Source organism: Epinephelus lanceolatus, chromosome 10, assembly GCF_041903045.1.
Source record: "Epinephelus lanceolatus isolate andai-2023 chromosome 10, ASM4190304v1, whole genome shotgun sequence".
In the NCBI taxonomy this organism is placed as follows: domain Eukaryota; kingdom Metazoa; phylum Chordata; class Actinopteri; order Perciformes; family Serranidae; genus Epinephelus; species Epinephelus lanceolatus.
Window position 1 is genome coordinate 14,653,050 of NC_135743.1, and position 22,876 is coordinate 14,675,925.

Sequence of the window (22,876 nt, forward strand, 5' to 3'; positions counted from 1 at the left end):
AACAGGATTGCAACACTACATCGCCAGAACTTGCAAGTCATTCCATGTGTGACAGCTTTCTGCAGTCATTTCTCCTCAAATCAGTTCCACAGAGGCGGCTGGTGTGACCGTGACGTCTAATATTGTGCACAGCTGTCATCATCCTGTCTGTAAAGTGTTGTTCTGTCCCCTCAGGTTGTGTGAGGCGTCATGATATTTTTGTTCTCTGTTAGATGTCACAAGAGGACTCAATTACTAACGAAAGGGAGGAAGTGCAAAGTTGTTTCTTCATGTTAAAGAGAAATCATTCTTCTGTGTCCTTTTTCTGAAAACAAGCCAAAAGAAGCAAGACTGTTTCCCAAAGTCCCTTCTCTGCTGAGGGGAAGAGGAAACAAGAGAGCAGCAGCGTCACCACAGGCAAAGCATTAACACTCCCAGAGGCACCATCAACTCCAAACCTCTTCACATACACTGTGTGTTTTAATGACGGGTATAAATATCCAGCCAGTGTGTCGTCTTCCTGTTTGATACGTCGCTTGCATATTGAGGAAAGTCAATATGTAACTAATTTGCGGAGCTGCTGCAAATTATGTTTGTGCTTCTTTCAGTGAAACTTGCAAAATGAAATCCAGATTTGAGCTTTCAGAGAGAAGCAAAACAAAACAAAAAAAAAAACCCAGTAAAACTCTATCAGGACACAGTAGCATGCGTCCATGCTGAGAAGAAGATCTGTTTTACGAAGAAAGCTAGAGTCAATCCTAATATTTACAAATTCACTTTTCCTTTTAATTTGGACTAAAGTACGAGTTTGAATTACACAATTGTTACATGGGTGCGAGTCAAGAAAAGAAAAAGCAGCCCCCCAGCAATTTAAACAAAGCCGTATGTTGTTGAATTTTATTGACTAAACTCTGCAAGCTTCAGGAACGCAACAGGCTCAAGTAACTGTGGTATGAAAATAAAAAAAAAAACTTGGCTTTTTAGTGGATTGCTGTGTGACTGGCTCATTAAGAAGCTAAAATCCTGCTGATGTGGTCGGCTGTACTGGAGCGGGGCTGTGTTATGCAACCACTTTGTACATTTCAGGACACCAGAAAACCTTAAAAGTGTTGTCTTACACCACTTGAGGCTTGCTGGCCAGCAGCCACTTGAACAAGTGAGTGGGAGCTGGCAGAGGAACACTGCTCTCCTCCTCCAATTCACTCCCTCTTTATTCTTCCTGTTCGCCACAAGATGGAGCCAATTGTGGAATTAAAAAAAGTCAGAGTAAGCGATTATATTAATTTCTTTCATTTTAAAACATCAGAAAACGAGTGAACAAAGTGCAAAGTCTGTTTGTAATAAGTTAAACTTCACATATCACTATGAACCATAATTCCCTTTGACTAACAAAAGCCCTCATGCATTATCCAAACTGACCGTATGTGTTAATCTGTGCTGGATAATAATCACGGTTAGGAACAGTACATTTCTCATTACTTAAAAAGACAATAATGGATGAGCCAAAGCATTTCTGTCATCTATTGACATTCCTCTTTCATTCCACTGAAAGTCCCAAAGTGTTCACAAAACTCATAATGAAAGAATTCTTGCTTTCACTTTCCCTTCAGTAGTATTATCCCCTCTTTTCAGCTCCATTTACTTCACCCCCTCTACCTCCTCCTCCTCCTTCTCCTCCTCTCACTGGCTGGGGCTCCTCTCCCCTCCTCGGACGGCTGTCATTAAATGACTTTTGTAGGTTTTGCTGAGTCCAGTCATCCAGAACTTTAGCAGCCTGACGTTGTCCTCCTCACCCGGCCCTGTGGCGCCAAGGAGGGCCAGAACCTTCTGGGTGTCCTCCCTCCCTCTGCCGTCCACTTTTGAGAACTTGAAGAGCACTTTGACTTTACTGAAAGAGAGATTTGGCAATGAGAGGCTTACAAAAAGAGGACCTATCAAGGTTTTCCTTATTTTTTTGTCATATGTATAATGTTGCAGAGTCTGATGTTCATATTAAACGTAGCCTAAGTTTCAAACAATGAAGTAAACGTGTGTAAAATGAATAGTTTTCTCTACTTTCGAAACAAGCTGACTTCAGATTGTGATGGATTTCTTTGTGCGGTGATCTGCTCCAGGCACACTACTGCAAGTGTTTACATTATATAGACGACACTGCTACATGTAGCTACATGCTAACAACAGGGAAACATATGAACCTGGTTGCTGATGTTGTCAACTTTACCCCGAATTTCAGATTATATTTCTGCTGGAACATATCTGCTATTGGTGATTTTTCATGGATCCTCCGTTTCAGTCATTCCCAGGTTTCAAGTACACTGCTACATGTAGCTACATGTGAACATCATGTAATCTTGGTTGCAAATGTTAACTCTCCTTGACTTTGGATCATATTCCTGCTGGAGAATGTCCAGTTGTGAAGATGTTGGTTTAGCAACTTTTATCCATGATTTTTCATGGTAGAAACTACAACTATAATCTGTTAGTCATTCACTGACTGCATGTACACTGCTACATGTGGCTACATGCTAACGTCAGGTATATATGGTATCTTGGTTGCTAGTGTTGTTAAATTTGGATCATATTCCTGCTGGAACATGTCTGATTGCAACAACCTTGTTCCAGAAGCTTTTAGAAATGAAGGTAGAAGTGCTGCTATACTCCATGACAGTCAATCCCAAGTTGCAAGTACACTGCTACATGTAGCTTTATTCTAACATCAGGGACACATGTTGACAATGTTGTTAATTTCTCACCGACTTTGGATCATATTCCTGCTGGAACATGTCCAGTTGTGTTTAGAAGCTTACATTGTGTTTTTTTTCCCACAGTAGAAAGTGCTACTACACTCCGTTACAGTCATTCCCAGGCTGCAACTATACTGCTATATGTAGCTACATGCTAACGTCAGCCAAACCTGTAGTTTTGGTTGCTGATGTTGTCAATTCCTCCCCAAATTTCTGATCATATTCCTGCTGGAACATATCTGGCTGAGAAGATTTTGGTTTAAAAGCTGTTATTGGTGACTTCTCATGGCAGAAAGTGCGGCTATAATCCGTTACAGTCATCCCCAGGTTGTATGTATGCTGCTATATGTAACTTTATCCTAACATCAGGGAAACCTGTAGTTTTGGTTGCTGATGTTGTTAATCTCTCCTAGATTTTGGATCATATTCCTGCTTGAACATGCCTGGTTGTGTTTAGAAGTTTTTATTGCTGATTTTTTCTACAGTAGAATATGCTGCCAACTCCATTACAGACAGTCCCCTGCTGCAATGAAGGGTCAGAGACGCCAAGATACAAGAGTGAATACAGGTGTTAAAGCACAGACAATATGAGGAAAATAAAGTTTTGAACATTAAAGAATGTAAACATGTTCTGGTAGAAACTTAAATCCAAGTATGAACCTGAAAATGAGTATACTATGCCTCCTTTAACCTCAGGTGACCTTTTGTAAGAGATGTATGAATTATACTCACTTCATCCACTCTTCCTTCAGACACAGCAGGCAGTGAGACACAACGTCCACAGACAAGTTCTCATTAGACAGAGCCACTTCCAGCTTGTTCAATAACGTGGGACCTGAAAAAAGAGACCAAAGGAAGTTTGACAGTTTGTCATGTGATTGTTATTCTATTATATAAGTCTAGGTACAACCTTTTTTTTTAATAGTCGGCCTTCACATGTTTCCTGCCAACTTAAATACCTCCAACACAGAGGCTGTTTTTGGTCTCTTTTGACCATGTGTTATCTCAAAAACTTGTTGACAGACCAGTTTTGAATGTAAGCTGGTAGAGAGATAGGCTGTAATCCAGAGAACAGATCAGTTTTTGATGTGGATCCAGGTCCTGGTATGGGACATGTCTGAACATTTTCCTCTATTTTCACATTCACCTCTGGTCTTACTTAAATGAAAAAGATATCTGGCTCACTTATCACAGCACTATGTGTATGTGGATGCAGTTTCACATCCAAATGAATATCAAAAATTTCTAAATGTTTTTGGTGATTGATTAAAATGATTTCAAGTCAGCTCAACCTTGGCAAAGACATACACTATCAAGTGACAAATGAAAGTATATTTTGTGACATTGAAAGTGGCAGCAGACATACAGTGTCTATTTATAACTTAAGGTATGCCCACTCACCCCTGTCTGTGGGCTGCGTGTTGGCACTGCTGATGGTGAACTGATAAAGTGAGGAGATATCGTCTTCACCCACTGCCGCGCTCTGACAGCTCCTCTCTGAACTGACGTCCACCAACACTGAAAACTCTACAGGACAAACAAACAAAGGAAAATCAACACAAGATAACCTGCATGTGCGAGCCTACAACTTGTACCAGCGGCCCTCTTTGAGGTTTCATCCAGTGACCTATCACAGTGTGAGTGCAGTCTCTCTCGTACCTGAGGAGCTGACGTGCATTGGAATTGGCACATCTGGGCTGAGACCCAGGAAGTTGCACTTGTAGGCCTCCTCATACTGAGCACTGTATGGCACAGAACGCACACAGCCTACTGGGAGCAGAGACTGATGGGAAGAAGGACAAAGATTGAGATCACAAAAATGGCCCTGCTCACACACTCAGCTATTCTGGCTAATCTGCCTTTTGCACAGAAGACATTTTGATATGTCGCAGTAGGAAAAGCACTAGTGTAAATAATAAAATAAGGATTTAGTTTCCTTTAGTTTCAGGTAGTCTGTATGCCACTTCAATATCACACTGTTGTGGCTTACTGGGGCATCTAAAAAGAACTGAATCATTGTTAGTGTTATTTGGTCACACTAGTTTCCCCCAATGACGAGTCAAAATGACTGCTGTGAGAGAGGCGTGGGAAGTAGCTGAAAACATGTAAAATCAGATTATAATCAGTTACAACTACCCAAAAAAGATATTAAAAACAATTTTAAAGTGATCACAGGCAAAATAAAAATCACTCAAATATCTTTGCACAGTAAAAAGGAATCCTCATCGTCTACTGAAAACAGTTACATGCTCCGTCTCGTTTGTGTATCTCACACTAAAAAGGTCAGGGGAGCATGTACGGGCAAAGACGATTTCAAGGAGTGTAATGGTAGCTGAAATAATAACATGTCTTCAGGCAAGACTTGGAAGTTAGAAAAAAAAAGTAAGTGAATGCACAAAAAATATCTTTGTGGAGAAATAACTGAAACCCAATCAGTTTCTATCACGTCAAACGCGGCTGTGTCAACCGTAACAGTCGGTAACTTCAGTGTTTACTGTTAAATGACTGTTAAGAGTTTAATGGTGCATTTAGCTTACACCATGGCTCAACAAATGACCGTAGGAAAGAAGCAAGCATTCTTAAAATAAATCCACTCAACAGGTACACGGCCAAAAGCAGCAGAAAAAAGAAAAGAAGCCAGCTCTCACAAATGTCCTTCTGGTAAATTTAATAAACCAAGAAACCAACCAATAAACCAACTTGAAACACAGACGTTTCGACAGAAAGTCAAGACTTTCTGTCGAAACGTCTGTGTTTCTGGTAACGCCACCTAAGTTGGTTTATTAAATTTACTAAAAGGACATTTGTGAGTGCTGGCTTCTTTTCTTTTTTCCAACAAATGACCGTCACAGGTGTTATCACTTGTCCTAATTGATAACTACCCACATCATGATAACACTAGCACTGTTAACGAGGCACAGAGGGAGGCAGCAGTAGAGTAAACAACCTTGAGCACTGTAAAAGCTGACTGGATGAGCCCGGGGTCTGCGCCTCTCCATATGACCTGATTTCCCATGAGCACGTGCCACACTAGCTGACGAAACTCAGCAGCTCCGAGGACCTGAAACAGACATATCAGACTGTAATGTGCAACAGCTCACAGACACAGTGAGTGTATAGATGTGGAATAATTTCTTTAACAGTCAGGTAACTTTGATTTTTCTTAACCTGGACTCTGTTTTCTATGTTTTTGTGTCTGGGTGACTGATAGGAACAACATTCTGTTTAAAAATTGGTCCAGTATTGAGCGAGAGTGCTGCAGCTGGCAGCTGCAACTACTCAGAGCATATGCACATTGTCAATTTACCTCCTCTAAAAGTGTTTGTTTTTGCCACAGACAGGTTCAGATTGTTATTCTAGGTGTCTGAACTTTTTGTTAAAAACTAAGATATTTTTTGTTTAACCACAAACAGAGCCATAATTGCTATCACCTCAGCCAAACCAAATAAACAATGGTTTTAGCGTGTATAGAGTCGGCATGTTTTCCAATCTAACAGGGTGACTAAAGGGTTGATTTAAACCAAGCCAGAGTTTGTGGTTGTTGGAGCAGTGGAAAGACAAACTAAGGTGGTTTTTGTGAGTTTGATTTTGTTCCTGTCAACTCTGAATGAGGTGTGTTTTATGAGGACAAAGTGACTGTTTATTTAAGTGGAGTCTGTTGGATTTTGCAGCCTGTTGTGCAGCTGCCAGCTGCAGCGCTCATGCTCAATACTGGACCAATATGTACTGTACATTTCCACTCTTTCCTTATCATCCTGGCTACCACAGGTGTGGACTCGAGTTACAGTTGTTGAGTCAGATTTGAATCACAAATTTGATGATTTTAGACCTGACAAAATCAAAAAAGACTTGCAACTCGACTAGGACTTATACACCAATGACTTGCGACTTCACTTGGACTTAATCCTTTTGACTTGAATGCACTTGATACCTTTCCCTTAAGCCCAAAGATTTTAAAATATGTTATTTGAGAAGTGTGCCAACTAATTTCCCTTCATTTCCTGAATCAGCTAACATCAACACTACTCATTCCCAGCAAGTCGACACTCAATTCCCCAGATGATCCACTTAGTTTGAACCAATCTGACAGCTTCCAGTCAAGCTGCAGCAAGAACCACGAGGAACTAATGTTATGTTTCTTAGCAACTGGAAAAAATGATACAAAAGATAAATTAGTCTTGTGCAAAAAACTATGCGATGATTAACAAAAAACAAATTCCAGTCCGTAAAACATGTGAGTTGATTACAGACACAACATCTTCTGACAGATTTGGCTTAACAAATAAACAATGTATAAAAGCATTCATGATTTTTATAAATTCAACGTATTATTACTCTGTAGTTAAAATGTAATTACATTTGGTGAAGAGCGCATTATCACTTGTTGTAGTACTCAATGTCAAAGTTAAGGACATGAGACATGACTTGAAGCTTGAGTGCAAACTCTGTGTATCACTGTCTTGTTTCAATAAAACATCTGGGGCCAAAAAAATACTGGATCAATTTAAAAAACTGTTATTTCCATCAGTCACTCAGACACAAAACACCATTAAAAACTATACACTCTCCAATCAAATAAAACTGGGCTTTTTAATCTCCTTTTTTTTTCAGTTTTCAGTTGTGAAAAAGTACCTAAGTTTACCTGTCTCAAATGCCTCAGGGACCTAAATTTTGGGCCGGGTAAGTCATTTAATTTTGCGTCATCATCACACAGGAAGTCAGGGCCCAGCTCACTCTCTGATTGGTGCCGCTGTGATGTAGAGCCGCCTCCTTCTGCTCCCTCCCAGCAGCTCATTTCCTCCTCTTGCTCTTTTAATAAACAGAGAATGACATAAACACAGAAATAGTGGGTGATCAAATGTTTTGACAGTTATTACCAGTGCGAGGGAAATTCCACAGGACTTTTTTTTTACGGGGTGGTCATATACAACAGTCCATATATAGAGTAATGTGCCCATGATGCTAAACATCCTGTTTCCAAACTAAAAAAAACACAGTATTATCTCACCTCCTACTGATGACTAATGTCAATTAAAATACTAAAAGATATTTGAGCTGGCACAAGATGAAACAGCTTCCCCTAAAGTATCATGGTGACGGAGTCTGTACTACTAATACAAAGGAAAAGAAACTTAAAAAATGTTTTATACAAACTGACATTTTTATTTGTACTGCTTTCATTTGAAATAATACTGAGGATGTAATTATTTTACTGTATTTTCTCATGTTTTGAAAAGTGCTACAGAAATAAAATCTATGTACTTACAAAATTAATAAATGGGACAGGGTATTAAAATTCCACAACCTAAGAGCTGCGCTGGACTCGGAAATATCTCTGTAAATCTTTTAATCACTTTCTAAATCTTGACCAATAATTGTGTAAATACTTTCTGGAAAGGCTGTGCATTTGATTACAATGGCTCAGTGAATAGCCCCTGTTTTTTTTTCTAGTCAAGAGTGTCTCTGCACTGACTGACCCAGTGAATCACACGTTCACAGGAGGCTTTTCAGACTGATAATAAAACCACGGCACATTGTGCAAACACATGACATCTGCTGATATCATCCTCTAGCAAGAAGCAGAACCTTAACTGGAAGCCAAGACATTTTGAAGTCGTGCCAAAGCAAATGATCTTTCTTCTCCTGATAAGTTTTATGTTACTGTAAACAGGGCTGGGTATCGGAACTCGAGATCTTTGAGGTATCGACAAAAAATAATCCAGTACCAGTGGTACCAAAACATCTCCAGTCAAACGACACCTGCATTTGATAGTTTTTGTATCCAGATCTAGAAAATAAGACCATTTGTGTGTTTTAGCTCGCAGCCAATCACCGCAAGCGTTCTTTTGTTTTTTAACGCAACATGTGATTGGCCCACTACTGCAGCAGCAATAACCAATACAGTCTGTGGTGTGGTGAGGTTGGGGACGGTATTTTGACGGCGTTAGCAATTCACTGTTCTGAGATGCTGCCATGTTACTTTAAGACAGTGGTTCCCTACTGGTGGGTCACGGTCCAGAAGTGACTCAGGAACATGTTGAGTTTGTGAAAGACACACTTCCTTTTTCAGTACAGTGAATTTCCGGCACAGAGCTTTTATTTTGAAGTCCTGTTTCCTGCTGTAGAATGAGGAGACATCTGGACCCTGTAGTTGCACCAGTTGGGAACCACTGGTTTAAGGTTACTGGTATCGTAATTTTTTAATGATACCCTGACTACAAATATCAAAGTTTGCATTATAAGATATTTCTGGTTTGAGTGAGCACATTCGTTGTGACTACCTGTCTGTCTCTCTATGAGCACCAGCGTGTCCTCAGTGGGGGCTCCCTCCAGCAGTTTCTCTGTCAGTCGGCTACCACAAGCTTTCAGCAGCCTGGACACAACGTGAAGACACAAATCCACATGTCACGGTGAGCCATTACAGACGACAGCTTGTATGTCACAGTGGAGCTGACAGGATAGCGACTCACCAGCTAAAGGAGGAGTGCAGGCTGGCCCAGAGGTTGGGATGCTGGGTAAGAGAGGTCAGTGATCGGGCTGCGTTGCCACTCCTTTGGTGTGGGAAAACTGCAGGTGAGAAGACACTGTTCATCCTCGCTGCTCGCTGGGGACAAACTCCTTGTTCACTGTCAAACACCTGGTGGAGAGAACATTACCAAGACATTAGGTGCCCTGATAGGTACCTGTGGAATGAATCTTTGTATTTCTGTTTGAGTAAACTGAATAAAGACATGTTATGCACCCACCTTGAGGGCTGTGCTTTGCAGGCTCTGTATCGTGAGTCTAAGGTGGCGTAACAGGAAAGGCCAGGAGTTGATAAGGTAGATCCTGTCCATTGCTACCATGACAATACTGTACCAGCGCTGGAAACCTCTGGCCAGGCTGTCTTTGATAAAGAAGGTGTGTGAGAACACAAAACCGTGCTGCTCATCTCCAAAGAAAATAGGCCCTTCACGACCGGGACACACCTGAAGAAAGAGACAGAAAGAAAATAGGTAGAAGTCTATGTGGCGACAAAAGGTTATTCAGTGAATGGGATGTGTGACTCACACACACATACATGCAGACGTACGTCACTGTTTACCTCACAGCTGAGGCTGCGCACGCAAGCCTGGCGGACCACGCTGAATAGCTGTGGCTGTCTGGGATGCTGGTGGCTAAGGAAGCGTATGCCTGTTTCATCATCGATGCTCACAAAGCCTGGGTGAGATGCAGGAAGAGATCGACATCCCTGTGAGGCAAGGAGGAAAGGAAAATTAGGACTCTGAGATACATGACAGGACCATGTACTGACCTGCATACCAAGAAGTTATTGCTTAAGTGTTGTGATGTAAAAGACGGGAAGAGAGAGGGAAGTTTGGTTCAAGTGGAGATAAGTTTCTGATAAGCTGACTTTCTGTCCTCAACCTGTTTCTCTCCACTCACCTCACACATTTCTCCTCTCTGTGAGGCTGAGCTGTTGGCCCTCATGGTCAGCCCTTCACCTTCCCGGTCACCATCTCGGTCCCTGTCTCCGGGCACAGGGGCACCTGCCTGGGATGAGGGGGACGGGGATGGAGGGTGCAGTGCCTCAGTGCAAAACAAGGTGCGAGGGCCATGGAGCTCACAGAAGTGACAGAGAGCAACCAGAGCATTCATCTGAGAGAGAGAGAGAGAGAGAGAGAGAGAGAGAGAGAGAGAGAGATAACAAGTTTAACAAATGTTTACTGTACTGAGTGTGTCTAAGTTTGATGTGATCATTAACAAGCAGTTTATTACATAACACTTGCTCCTGGTCAGTCATTACTAGGTCACACTGGGTTTACACAGGGTCATTACAGCTATGAATATTGGATAGTCTTACCTTCAGCACAGAGCCAAGTTCAACAAATGACTGGTGCTCAATGCTACTTCACAAAGGGACATTCATTGGTCGCAACGTCCAAAAAAAGGCCTTTATATAAAAAGCAACATATCAAAACAGTGACATAAAACAAGCTCAACTCTTGTTTTAGTGCGCTTCGGTAAAATCCATAATTCTCAGTGTCTTAAATTAAGGTTTTCTACACTTTTTCTTGCTCTGTTTTCTTCCAGTGCAGCTGCTGCTAGCTGGCAACAACAGATCCTGTCACATGACGCGGAGTCATGCGCTCGGGCACAGATGACGCATGGCTGTCAGCCGCGCGACCTTTTCGCAATTTTAACGAAACTTTCGAAAATATCTCGAGTATTTTTGAAAGCGATAAGAAAGTCAACAAAAAACAGATTCATTTGCGGACATCAGGTTTTAAAAAGTGAGCCCACAGAGGCATTTTAGGCGAAAGACGCGTAAAAACTACACTACCCATGATTCCGTGCGCGTCAACAAACTCGGGGTCAAAGGGCGGCAAAAAAATCAGAATCGTGTTTCCCTTCGGTTAGTATGTCGAATATGAAGAAAAAATACATCTTTTATGCGATTTAAAAATATATGCTTTGTTTTATATGTATTATATAACTGTAACTGTTGTTTTCATTAGGAGTTTTTAGGATTTTGGAAGGCTTATATTGTCGTACAACGCTAAAACATCAACTTCCGCATTGACGCTAGCTAACTTTGTCGGTGTTGAGAACTCAGCTTTCCAGTTTTAGGAGTGTCCCGTTTAACTTGTCATCCACTGTCAGGTCAACCAAGTATAGTCGTAAACACCAGCGTGACACAGCAGACGTTTCTGAAGTAAAGTTGCCTTTTAAATCACAGCTTTGAGCATGGCATCAGACGGATTGGGAGAGCCAACATTGCCACCAGAGGACCAGAGAGATGATGGTCCAGAGGCAGGGGTACCCACTGACCCTCACTGTGGTACAGACACCCTGAAAGCCACAGCAGGTAAATCAAAGACACATTAACTGTTTGGTGTTTGTCAAATGGGTCTCCAAAGGCTATTAACTTGAGACATTACAGGATAGTCCATATACTGTATCACATATTGAGGAGACTGTTATCTACAGTATAAACCTGCTTGTAGCTCATATTACTGGAATCAACCTGGGTCTTTTCCAAGTTATTGACTCTGTCATCAAATTCCTCCGTCTGTGGTGCATTTCTGTGTTACTGTGAACCATTTGCTTTCTGGTAAGCTCATAGTTACTGTATGTTGTCATGCGCTTGGACACCTTTACCGTGAAATGTTCAGCTGAGTGCATCGATCACATGACTGACAGTAAACATTTTAATTTTCAAGCCAGGCAGCTCAGCTGAAAGTTTGCCAGGGGAATCAGGAAGTGAGTCAAGTATTGGCTCTGACCTCTTATCCAGTTGGAAACAAAGATCTACTATCTGCATCTCCTCCCTCTCTTGCATCACCCGGCTCAAATCCAAACAAAGTTCCCGAGGAATAAAGAATTTCTTAACTAATGTTTCACTCAGTCACTTCCTGTCACTTTTTCCGAGATCTAACGTCTGGATTGAAAGACTGCTAAAACTTTACTCATGTTCTTCCGTGACTTGGGAAACCTGTGTCAGCCAGTGCTATGTCAGTGGAAGGAAGATTATTACAGCCAATAATTAAAGGATTTGGGGCGTGAGTCACATCCAGTTCTCCTCTCTGGAAATAGCATTGCAGGGTGTGTGGTATGTGTTTGAGTTTACAGGCAACCGCATCCAACCTACTTGGCTGATATTTGAGTCGTCTAGGGCCACTCATTGCCACCTGTTACATGAGTTATACTCTGTGGAAGTGTAGTGGAAAGTCACATTTGTGTTTATCATTTTTTCCACTGTGAGTTTCCTCTTCGTGATAAATCACAGATTTATTTTGTATTTCAGTTGCTCAGTCTTACATCAGATCTGATACAGATCAGAAGGAATGTAGTTCAGTTGTGAGGACATGTGATTGGGGATCATATATCCTGACGTCTGTGCATTTAACATCTATCACATAAACATAACTCACTGACATGGAGGCTCATATAGGAGACACAACTCGACCATGTATCGAAAACACAAATAACAGAGACAAATACCTCATTTCCTGCTCTGAGTATGACTTTGACTTAACACTGTACAGTAATATTTTCATTTATCCACCCTGCTGGCTTAAAGGGATAGTTCGTATTTTTTTAAGTGGGGTTATATGAAGTCCTTTTTTAAGGTCAGTGGATTATCTACAGTAGATGACAATCGGCGCGCCCTCAGACAGGAGTACCAACATGGAAGCTAAGTAATGTACTGCCATGGACGAGAGCAGCAGCAAAAGGTATTTAAGCCACCGAAAATATATCAGTTTAAGTGTAAGGTATAGAATATTTCCACCACTTTACCTTTTCGACGGGGAACTGAAGTCATTACATCCATCGATGCTCTCTTCAAAACCACTAGTAATTTTACCTCGCAGAACATGGGAGCTGTTGATCTACTGCTGCCTAGATCAGCTAGTTTGTTTGTGTTATTGCATGACTGGTGAGTCTGAACTAACCCTTTAACACTGAATTCACACAATAACACAAAAAAACTCACTGTTAGAGGCAGCAATAGACCAGCAGCTCCCGTGTTTAGCAGGTTATAATTGCTGTTTTGGTAAAAGGAGTCTGGTGTCTTTGATGAGATCATGGATAACAGCTTCAGTTACTCGTCAGAAAAGGCTGCCTGATGGGAGGGTAAAGCGATGAAATATTCTTTTGTGTACACAAAATGATACTGATTTCTCAAAAGTTATAAGTTACCCATCTACAGCAGTACATTGCTTAGCTTCTGTGCCCCTCCTCCTGTCTGTTCCTCCAAACTGGGAGCATGCCAACTGCCATCTACTGCGCAATAAACTGACTATGCATAAGTACCTCATATAACTCCACTTCAAAGAAATCCTGCCACACTATTATATGTATTTTCAGAGTTAGTGAAAACATCTATAAACTGGCAGGATGTACTATCCTGTGTTTATATATACCTACCCCCCTTAGCGCTCGCTGCCAGACTCTCACTTAGTGTTTCCTCCAGGTCCAACTGTCTGGTGGGGCCTTCAGGCTGTTGAGTAAAGAAAGTGGACGTAGATGTTTTACGTATCGGTGTCCTTACGCTTCACATGATGGAGACCCTTGACATATTGGAGCAGATTTATAGGGCAAAATATCACGTGTTGAGTGACCATGTTAACAGTTCTTTGTTGATGCTGTGTTGATAGCCGGGATCTGCTTTTCTATTTCGCCATTGCTGTGATTCTTTGATTAAATTTAAATGCAAAGCCCATATTGAAAGGCTTTTATTACAGTTTCATTGCGTGTTTGTCCTGCTTACTTCTTCTCTGTTGCTCTATCATTGACAGAGTCAGCAGAGCGGGCTGAGAATGGAGTCAACATGTGCCAGTTTTTCCTGATGGGAAAGTGTCACTTTGGCAACAGATGTCGTTTCTCTCACAGGTTTGTTAAGCTTACATGGTTCAGCAAACTCACCAGTGGGATAAAGGAGGCGTTTTAATATTTTTAGTTAGTTAATTGACATGTACATGATTGATTTATAGTAATCACTACACTAAATGGATTTGCAATTTATTGTAGCACCAAGATGGTGAGCATTACATAGATGCCTGCCTGAATGATAAAGGATAGGTTCACGTTTTTTAAAATCTTAAAATCAAAAGTCGTCACTGTGCAATAATTTCAGTCACCAATAACTCTTTAAAGGGACACTATGCTGATTTTCATCCAGCTTTGTATCATATTGTAACAGCGTGGGTAGCATGTGTAAGTGATCTGTGTTAAACTTCCTTCGATCTTGCCAGCACCTAGAAACATGTCATCTGGTGTATTTTTGCTGGCCCAAGGGCTTAAATTACAGATTGTACTTCCTCATTTATGGATGCCAGTCGCCACCATGGACACAAAGAGTGCAGAAGCGGATCGAGAGAGATCCAAATTGTAAAACCACACAGTGTTGATCAAATACAAACCATGATTATGTTAGCATATTTCAGCACAGTGTTTGGCTGTAATACAAGAGTTTGTCAACAGGAAGTGGGCATTGCATTGTTTCCTGTATTGTGAAAAAGGGAACCTGGAAAAAAACTGAGATCAAACGCTAAAACTAAGTGCTGATCAAATATGAACTAAGACTCTGTTACTGCGTTGCCTTTTCCCTTCATCAAATGTTTTCATAAATGTATTTTAGCTCACTGCGTGACTATAATACGAGATCATTTATAACCAGACGGCCGCCATATTGTTTTTGAGACGAGCAACTCACATTTCTCCACACACCAGCAACCACCAATATCAAATGTTTTTGCATCTTTCTACTTTGTAGACAGCCTTTTTTATGGAAAGACCGTCTTCACAGCAGTAAAATACTTCTTTAAAGCTGTAGTTGGTAACTTTTATTAAAAAAATAACTTTATATATTTGCTGAAACTGTCACAATATTCACACAGCAATAAATTAGATAGATAATCTGTGAGAAAAATCATAATCCTTTACCTACTTTATTCCCTCGCAGTGCTTCTAACGGCCTTACCGCATGTAAATGTTTTTGGTGCGCCACGGTCAATCATAGGAAATGCCATAAGAGTGAGTGGATAGAGAAGGAGGGACATGAATTTTTTCACTGACGGTCTCATGTTCTTCTTTTAGAATATTGTGGCAATTTCAGCAAATTTGACTCAAAGTTATTTTCATAAATGTGACGAACTGTGGTTTTAGTCATGGACATGGGCATGTGAAACAGAAAAAAGCGTGAACTCATCCTTTAACTGCATATTGCTAAGCCCTACTTGGCACCTGGTTACAGAAAGTTTTTCAAAAGTGTTTTTTTTAACTTCTAGATAATTTATTTTTAATAACTATAACACTTAAGAGGTTGTAGTACAACTGTTAGCATTAAATTAATGGTTACCTGAATACTCATTTCTTATTGCTGAGTTCTATCTAAGAAGTATAATATGTGTATTATTTCTACTGGTCTATCACTGCTCATTTCGCACACCAGACAGACGCTGATACTCTGCCATGACTAAATATGGATGCTGTTCAAAGTTCATAATGCTACACGAAGGTTAATCTGTGTGAAATGGAATTAAGACTAAGAGCATTTTTTCCATCTGTCATGTCTGACATGTATATTCTGACATTTTTTCCACCCCTGTTGCCAACTCGTTTCAGTAACCCATCAATAGATGATTCAGGGGCCGCATCACCTGACCAGGATGACAAACAGGATGGAGAAAAGACGGAAAAACACAAGAAGAAAGTGAAGAAGGCAGCAAAGCCAAAATATGAGGCAAAAGGTCATTCCATATTGAGCTTGAATGCCTTTGACATCTGATAATGACAACATACTCTGAAGGGGCTGATTCACTTTTTCCGTACATTAATCTGTTTTAAAACTTTTTTTTTTTTTTTTTTTATGTCTTGTAACACAGAGGTTAACAAAAAGCCTCGCATGCGCACAGCAGATGACGTTATCTCCCGGATCCTGTGGGACGCATCGGTGGACGCATCAGAATTTGTAGTGGGGTATGTGGATCGCTTCCTTGGTGTGCTGGAGCGACCCTTCAATGACTTCAACTGGGACACCAACCCTTGTGACTGTGACTACTCATCTGAGCTGGCCCTGCCCAGACACAGGATCCAGTACTTCACCTATAGAGGGCACCGCGTCTGGGACCGCCATACCAGGACTGACAGGGTGTTTGGCTCCACCGGACAATCTCTGGCTCCCCCCTTTGGAGGGGAGGAGGAAGTAAAGGGTAAGAGAGAACCATTTATTGGTACCACACCTTATATACACAAGCAAACTTACATACACAGCATTTACAAAAGACAGAAGCGCTGTCACTCTGATCACTCTTTCACTCTGAAATTCACACAGAAAAACAAGAGCAACAGCAAGACGGCCTCAAAACGACAGAAGAGCAGCCACCTGAAGTCAGCGTGCAGGAAGAGAGTGAAACAGAGGTGTGTACTCTCACTGAGAACACACATCTGGAGAAAGAGAAGCAGAGTGAGATGAATTCTCACAACCCTGACTCAACACAACCACCTCCAAAGTGTCGAGAAAACAGTTCTCAGGAACAACTGGAATCACAAGGAGGAGAATGTGTCGTGGAAGAGGCTGCAGTGAGGTGTGGTGTTCATGTTCATCCTTTGAATTTAACCAAGAACAGAATTTAACCAAGAACAGATAACTTCTCCACTACACAACAAATAGCATTTTAATGTCGTCTATATATATATATATATTTTTATTTTTTTTTTTGATTTTTATTTTCTCAGAAGAGTGTCGTGCACCGAATTTAGGTGCCCAGCCCACATGGACTTATAAGACACTACAAAAACAAAATAGGTTCAAAACAAGAGACATAATACATAAATGGCTCAAAACATTTGACCACAGCGGTGAAGACAAAAGGACTAGAGTCTTTAACGCCTTTAAACATAAAGAGTCTTCTTGTGCAATATACTATACATGTAAATGCCAACTTAGAGTCGTAGTGAAAGACAAGTTAAAGCAACTTTAGCTTACACAATGTGACATACGTATATCAGCGTGGAATAGAACTGCAACAACCAATCAATCAGTTGTTGTCACAGATATTGAATCTGCAACAACATATATTTTTTAGGTAAAAATGGAAAATATTTGCAGGCTTCAGCTGTTCAAATGTGAGGATTTGATGTATTTTTGTTGTAGACAGAATACTTAACATCTTTCAGTTTCTAACAGGCATTTTCCCCAGTTTTCTTACATTGTATCGACAAAATGATTAAGAAAATACTCAGCAGATGAATCAATGAGGGTAAATGTCAGTGGCAGCTGTAAAACAAAATTGTGTTTGTGTGTGTGTTTGTGTGTAAAGGGTTACTAGTACAAGAGTGATTCAAATCAGATCCCTCACCTTTGATTGAATTGCTCACAAGTGTGGGTGGCCTACTAAATATGGCATCACAACACAGCTGTAGAGGTCTGGACGAGGGAAAAATTAATATAAATCCTCCACAAAGCATTTTAAAGGGACAGTTCATCCCCAAATCAAAAATGCTGATTTTTCCTCTTACCTGTAGTGCTATTTATAGGTCTAGATTGTTTTGATGTGTGTTGGAGATATCGGCTGTAGAGATGTCTGCCTTCTCTCCAATATCATGGAACTAGATGGCACTCAGCATTTGAAAAACTCAGCAGCAATGTCTCTTTGTAGAAATCATGACCCGGTTACTCAAGATAATCCACAGACCTTGTTGTGAGTAGTTTCATGTAGGAACTATTTTCTTTCTACCGAACTACACCTGCCAACCATATTGTCACGCAGAAGGAAGCATGCATCTACTGCTAGCTCACGTAGCACCACTGAGCTAGCTACACTACAGCTCAGCTGGGGAGGACACCATTAATGTTTACATATCGGGCTTTGACAAGCCTCTCGTCCAGTGATTGTCCAGTGACTCCACAGTGATACGTTGGTGGGTGTAGTTGGGTAGAAAGAAAATAGTTGCTACATGATTATCTTGAATACCTAGATCATGATTTCTGTAAAGAGACATTACTGTTGAGTTTTTCACATGTATTTTTTGGTGCTTTGAGCACCACAAGCTGAGTGCCATCTAGTTCCATTATATTGGAGAGAAGCAGACATCTTTACGGCCACTATGTGCAACACTGGGCAACTCACACCAAAACAATCTAGACCTATAAACAGCACTACAGGTAAGAGGTGAAAAATGTATTTTTGATTTTGGGGTGAACTGTCCCTTTACGATATGTGGAAAAAAAAGGTCAACTTACATCTAAATATACACCTCTGACCCAGATTAAGGCAAAATAAAATTAAACCAAAAGCATATTGCTCTGCTAGCTACTACAACCCACAAGCTAACAGCCAAATGTGGCTTTATGTTAATAGATGGATTAGCTAGTTGCCCCAATTTTACTGGAGAAACCAATACACCACTGAGTTTAAGGTGAGTCATCAAAAATGTATAGAATATATGAGACAGATTTTGATATAAAAATACTGAGTTTTTTTATATGTACTTTATAAATATATTTGGTATGGTATATAACAAAAGTTAACTCGACAACACAAGGCTGGAACTTGACAATGTATTTTATTTCATTGTGTCCTTAAAACATTTTTCATTAAGGAAATTGTATATTGTGTGACTTGGATAGTAATCTTAGGAGACACTCTACTGCCCCTTGAGTAATTTTACTCACCTGTCTTGATTTTAGACCTGAGGCTTCAACAGACCAAATGTCTTTATCCCACAAAGAAGAAGCAAGCGTAAAAGAGGAGGGTAAGGAAGAGAATTTAGCAGAATGGCAAGAAAGCTGGGACGGCAACGAAGACACTTTGGTGGGTACAGCACAATTCACCCCGAAATACATTCTTATTCTGGTATTACAGTTCATGTTTGACACAGTCATTCTCTCCTGTTACACACAGAGTTATCTCGGAGCCATGAACATCGGTCAGAATCCATCAGCACCTCTGGAGCAGCGAGAGGAGAAGCCTAGTGGCGGTGGTGGTCGCCCCCCTAAAAAACGACCCACGCACTTCATCACCTTCAGGGCCAACACTCCTGCCATCCTGTCCGGGTTCCAGCAGCTACAGGAGGAGGTCACCTCCCTCCTACCGTCCTCCGCCCCTCACTGGCATACAGCCTCCAGCCTTCATGTCACAATGTGCCTCCTGAATCTGTCCGGCCCAGCTGAGGTAGCCGCTGCTGGAGAGATCCTCCGACGGTTTGCCAGTTTGGATCGTAACCCGCCGGTGGCTCTGACCTTCCCTGTGAAGCTGAAACATTTCAACGGGAAAGTGCTGTACCTGAGCCCTCAGCCTCAGCTTCACCTCCAGCAGCTCAACGGCGGCCTGCAGGAGGCCTACAGGAAGGAGGGCTGGCTCCACAGGAACTCCTACAACCCACGATATCACCTCACCCTGGCCAAGGTAGAGGGCACGGAGGGAGAGAGGATTTTTGAAGGGGTGGGGGACCTGAAAGTGGGCAAGGGTTTAAATTTTGGTCGTCTGCCAGTAAACACCTTACACCTCTGTGCCATGGGGGGTTCCAAAGTAGACGGTTTTTATGAGACCGCCTGCACAGTAACTCTTCGATGATAGAAGAGTAAGAACACTACATACATGTTTGTTAAAGCTGCAGCTGGTAACTTTCAGAAAAATGACTTTTTGTTATATTTGCTGACAATTGAGTGAAAAAATATGCTCCTCCTCCTCCTCCTCGTAGCGCTTCTAATGGCAGGAATTCACCGCATGTGAACGAAAACAACCAATCAGAGCTGAGGAGTCTCTAACACAGCTGTCAGTCACTGCTAGTGAGCTGATGTTACCTGTGAAACTAGGCAGCGCTGATCAAATATGAATCATGATTCTGTTACGACATTGCCTATTTCTCACGTCAGATGTTTTGAGAAACATATTTTTGTGTACTGTTTAGCTGTTAAATGAGAATGTTTGTGACCCAGCCACCATGTTGGAAACAGTCGAGCCAAACTGAAGCACCACCCACTGACCAGAACAAACCTTCTGTTCTTACAGCCAAACACTACACTACACCAGACAGTTGGTTCGACTGGTTGTTGTTCAACTGCTCTCAGTGTTGCAGCTGGAGCAAACATTCTCATCTTACAGCTAAACTGTACACTAAAATATCTGAAAACATTTGAGGTGAGAAATATGCAATGCATTAACAGAATCTTGATTCATATTTGATCTGCGTTGTTCAGTTTGACCGCAGTTCACGAGCTGTGACGGACATGATTGACAGCTGTGTTGGAGACTCCTCTGCTCTAATTGGTTGTTTCCTTCAGCTGTGGTGGATTCTAGTGAATGCCATTAGAAGCACTGAGAGGAGCAGCAACATGTATCTTTCACAGATTATCCGTCTCATGTACAACTGAGTGAATATTAGTGACCGTTTCAGCAAATATGACAAAAAGTTTTAGAATTTTTAAATGCCATAAGTGTGTAATTTTTATAAAAGTTACTAACTGCAGCTTTAGTACAGTTGGTGCACTACCTCTGAGATTTGCACTAGCCGTATGGCCTTATCATCCAAAGCTGATGTCTGTGTTTTTTAAGTTTTTAAGTTCTTAAATTATTTCAGATAAAATGCACTTTTAAAGATAATCAGGTTAAAGACATTTTTATATGAAGGCCTAAAGGGAGAAAACTTAACTTAGCACAATGACAAACACTATGTTCACGTATACTGATCTGTATTAAGGTGCAAAAGCATACAATGGTCCTACAACACTTAAATTATAATCTGATCAAAAATATGTGTATTTTTCTTAATGAATGCACTTTAATCTAAGGGCCTATATTATATCCTTTTCAAGATGAGAAATGATTGTAGTAGTTTGTCACAATACTGGAATTTCTAACTTTGATACAATACCTTAAAAAATATATGATTCAACACCATGGGAAAAAATTGACATTGGCGTACAAGTTAAAATTTGCATTAAAAAATAAATATAACACGGCTGTAACATGACGACAACTTTTCTTTTTTTGGTTAGTAACGGAACAGCAGAAAGACTGTAAACTCTGACAAGGAGAGAGGAAGCACATTTGATACTGGTGTAATTATACTGCTGAAAATGAGCATTGAAACCATTTCAAATGTTGAGAATCAATATTTTTGACAGCACTAGAATGTATTTTGTAATACTACAGGGAATTTATAATGCAATTTTCACCAACATGTTTATCATGTTAAAACACAAAGTTTCATAAGTTGTTTTACTTGTTGGCTTTAGTTGAAAGAAATTAAAAGATTCTCTACTAAGCCCACAAGTGCAAAGTTAAACATTTTACAAGTGATACGCCCCACCCTTAGGCGGCCCTATGGGGCAAACTAACCACATAACCACCAACACTCAAATCCACTGCATTTATTACAAATAAAACAAGCAAACAAGACAACAAAAATCCCATGTTGAGAGGCAGCGGGACAAACACCAGAGGCCTCTCTCCTCTGCTGCTGGCACAGGAGCTCTTAGGCACCTCCTCAACGCCAGGTGCACTGCACACCTGGGCAGATCTACAATGGAGGGAAAAGGGACAGCAGCACAGAACAACACACAGCCGTAACAACAAGTTTCAAAGTAAAATGATCAGCCAATTAATCAATTAGTCCATTAGTAGAAAATTACTTTTTTGACTCTAAAAGGTATTCTATGCAGGATTGTTGGGTAAAATTTGTAAATTCGGTCGCCAGCGAAAGTGGAAGTAAAAGCCAACCCCAGATGACCTCACATGAGTGCTGTGGGTGTACTCGCCCATAAATGTCCTGAACACAGAAAATACAAAGAAATTAAGAAAATGGAGGCAGAGGTCAAAGTCTGTGCAGAAAAATACACCACCCCACACTTCTAGTGGGAATTACTTCTGTATGAGTGCATACATTGTGTTTTTAGGAAAATCCTGTGTAGTATACCTTTAATTAAACTGAAGAGGCACTTTGAAGACATCACCTTGGACTTTAGGAGATCGTTTTTTACAATTTTCTACAATTTTCTACAATTTTATCAACCAAAATTAAAAGTTTAATAGACAAAATAATCATATTAATTGATAATCACAGTAACATTAGTTGAAGCTCTTGTCAAAATGGAACCCGAAGTCAGTGTGAACGTCACCTGCTGAAGATGCATAGTTTACTGTCAAATCTGCCTTCAGGCCCTGAGAGAGGCACATGGACATAAACGATCTTTAATCAGCTCTGAGTCATTAAACTAACTCGACATACACAGTAGAAAACTTCCTTATGATATACGGTGCCTTAAGTAGAATGTAAATTGTTTTCCTCTTTTTATGATCTGCTGGACCAAACACGGTGCACGGGGCCAACTTCACACTTCACTTCTGTATCTACTGTTTTATAACTACACAGACAGGACATATGCACCTGCCATAAAGGTTTATGTACGTTGCATGAATTGTTTATGAGGAGAAAAGATTAGGCTTTCTTTACAGCTATGAATTAAGCAGTTGTACTCTGCAGCTCATAATTCTACGATTTATCTGTTGAACATGAATATTGTATGCCTGGGGTTCCACAAGAACGATGACTTTGTATGCCTTTTACGATGAATTATAACCACTAGATTGTCAAGGACATTAAATATTGAATTGGTTATTTTAAATCCTGTGAGTGGTGATATTTTATCAGTGCGGTGATGG

The 22,876-nt window shown here is 40.7% G+C and overlaps 2 protein-coding genes across 3 annotated transcripts; one reads left to right on the forward strand and one right to left on the reverse strand.

Moving 5' to 3' along the window:
* Positions 1-1,253: 1,253 nt before the first annotated feature.
* Positions 1,254-10,824, reverse strand: flcn (folliculin). Of its 2 annotated transcripts, none has more exons than XM_033640566.2 (12): positions 10,567-10,824; positions 10,149-10,361; positions 9,808-9,954; positions 9,470-9,691; positions 9,194-9,360; positions 9,005-9,096; positions 7,366-7,532; positions 5,671-5,784; positions 4,383-4,506; positions 4,125-4,250; positions 3,456-3,558; positions 1,254-1,867 (listed from the first exon to the last, which is right to left on the reverse strand). In XM_033640566.2, the coding sequence occupies exons 2-12, from the start codon at positions 10,359-10,361 to the stop codon at positions 1,660-1,662; spliced, it is 1,683 nt and encodes a 560-aa protein (XP_033496457.1). In that variant the 5' UTR covers positions 10,567-10,824; the 3' UTR covers positions 1,254-1,659. The 2 variants fall into 2 exon arrangements, with proteins under 2 accessions (XP_033496457.1, XP_033496456.1); XM_033640565.2 differs by having other exon boundaries at positions 9,796-9,954; positions 10,567-10,816.
* Positions 10,825-10,917: 93 nt separating this feature from the next.
* Positions 10,918-22,839, forward strand: leng9 (leukocyte receptor cluster (LRC) member 9). The gene is made up of 8 exons (XM_033640407.2): positions 10,918-11,118; positions 11,443-11,571; positions 14,006-14,099; positions 15,834-15,958; positions 16,094-16,420; positions 16,543-16,795; positions 18,901-19,024; positions 19,115-22,839. The coding sequence occupies exons 1-8, from the start codon at positions 11,049-11,051 to the stop codon at positions 19,784-19,786; spliced, it is 1,794 nt and encodes a 597-aa protein (XP_033496298.1). The 5' UTR covers positions 10,918-11,048; the 3' UTR covers positions 19,787-22,839.
* The last annotated feature ends 37 nt before the right edge of the window (positions 22,840-22,876 follow it).

What these genes read in the sequence shown, in the direction of transcription:
- flcn (XM_033640565.2), bottom strand. Translation starts at nt 10,361, where the DNA reads ATGAATGCTCTGGTTGCTCTCTGTCACTTCTGTGAGCTCCATGGCCCT. An exon ending in AGAGAGGAGAAATGTGTGAG is followed by an intron (nt 9,955 to 10,148) that starts GTGAGTGGAGAG and finishes CTTGCCTCACAG; the next exon opens with GGATGTCGATCTCTTCCTGC. An exon ending in CAGCTTTTACAGTGCTCAAG is followed by an intron (nt 4,507 to 5,670) that starts GTTGTTTACTCT and finishes TCTTCCCATCAG; the next exon opens with TCTCTGCTCCCAGTAGGCTG.
- leng9 (XM_033640407.2), top strand. Translation starts at nt 11,049, where the DNA reads ATGATTCCGTGCGCGTCAACAAACTCGGGGTCAAAGGGCGGCAAAAAA. An exon ending in GCCAAAATATGAGGCAAAAG is followed by an intron (nt 15,959 to 16,093) that starts GTCATTCCATAT and finishes CTTGTAACACAG; the next exon opens with AGGTTAACAAAAAGCCTCGC. An exon ending in AGGGGAGGAGGAAGTAAAGG is followed by an intron (nt 16,421 to 16,542) that starts GTAAGAGAGAAC and finishes AAATTCACACAG; the next exon opens with AAAAACAAGAGCAACAGCAA.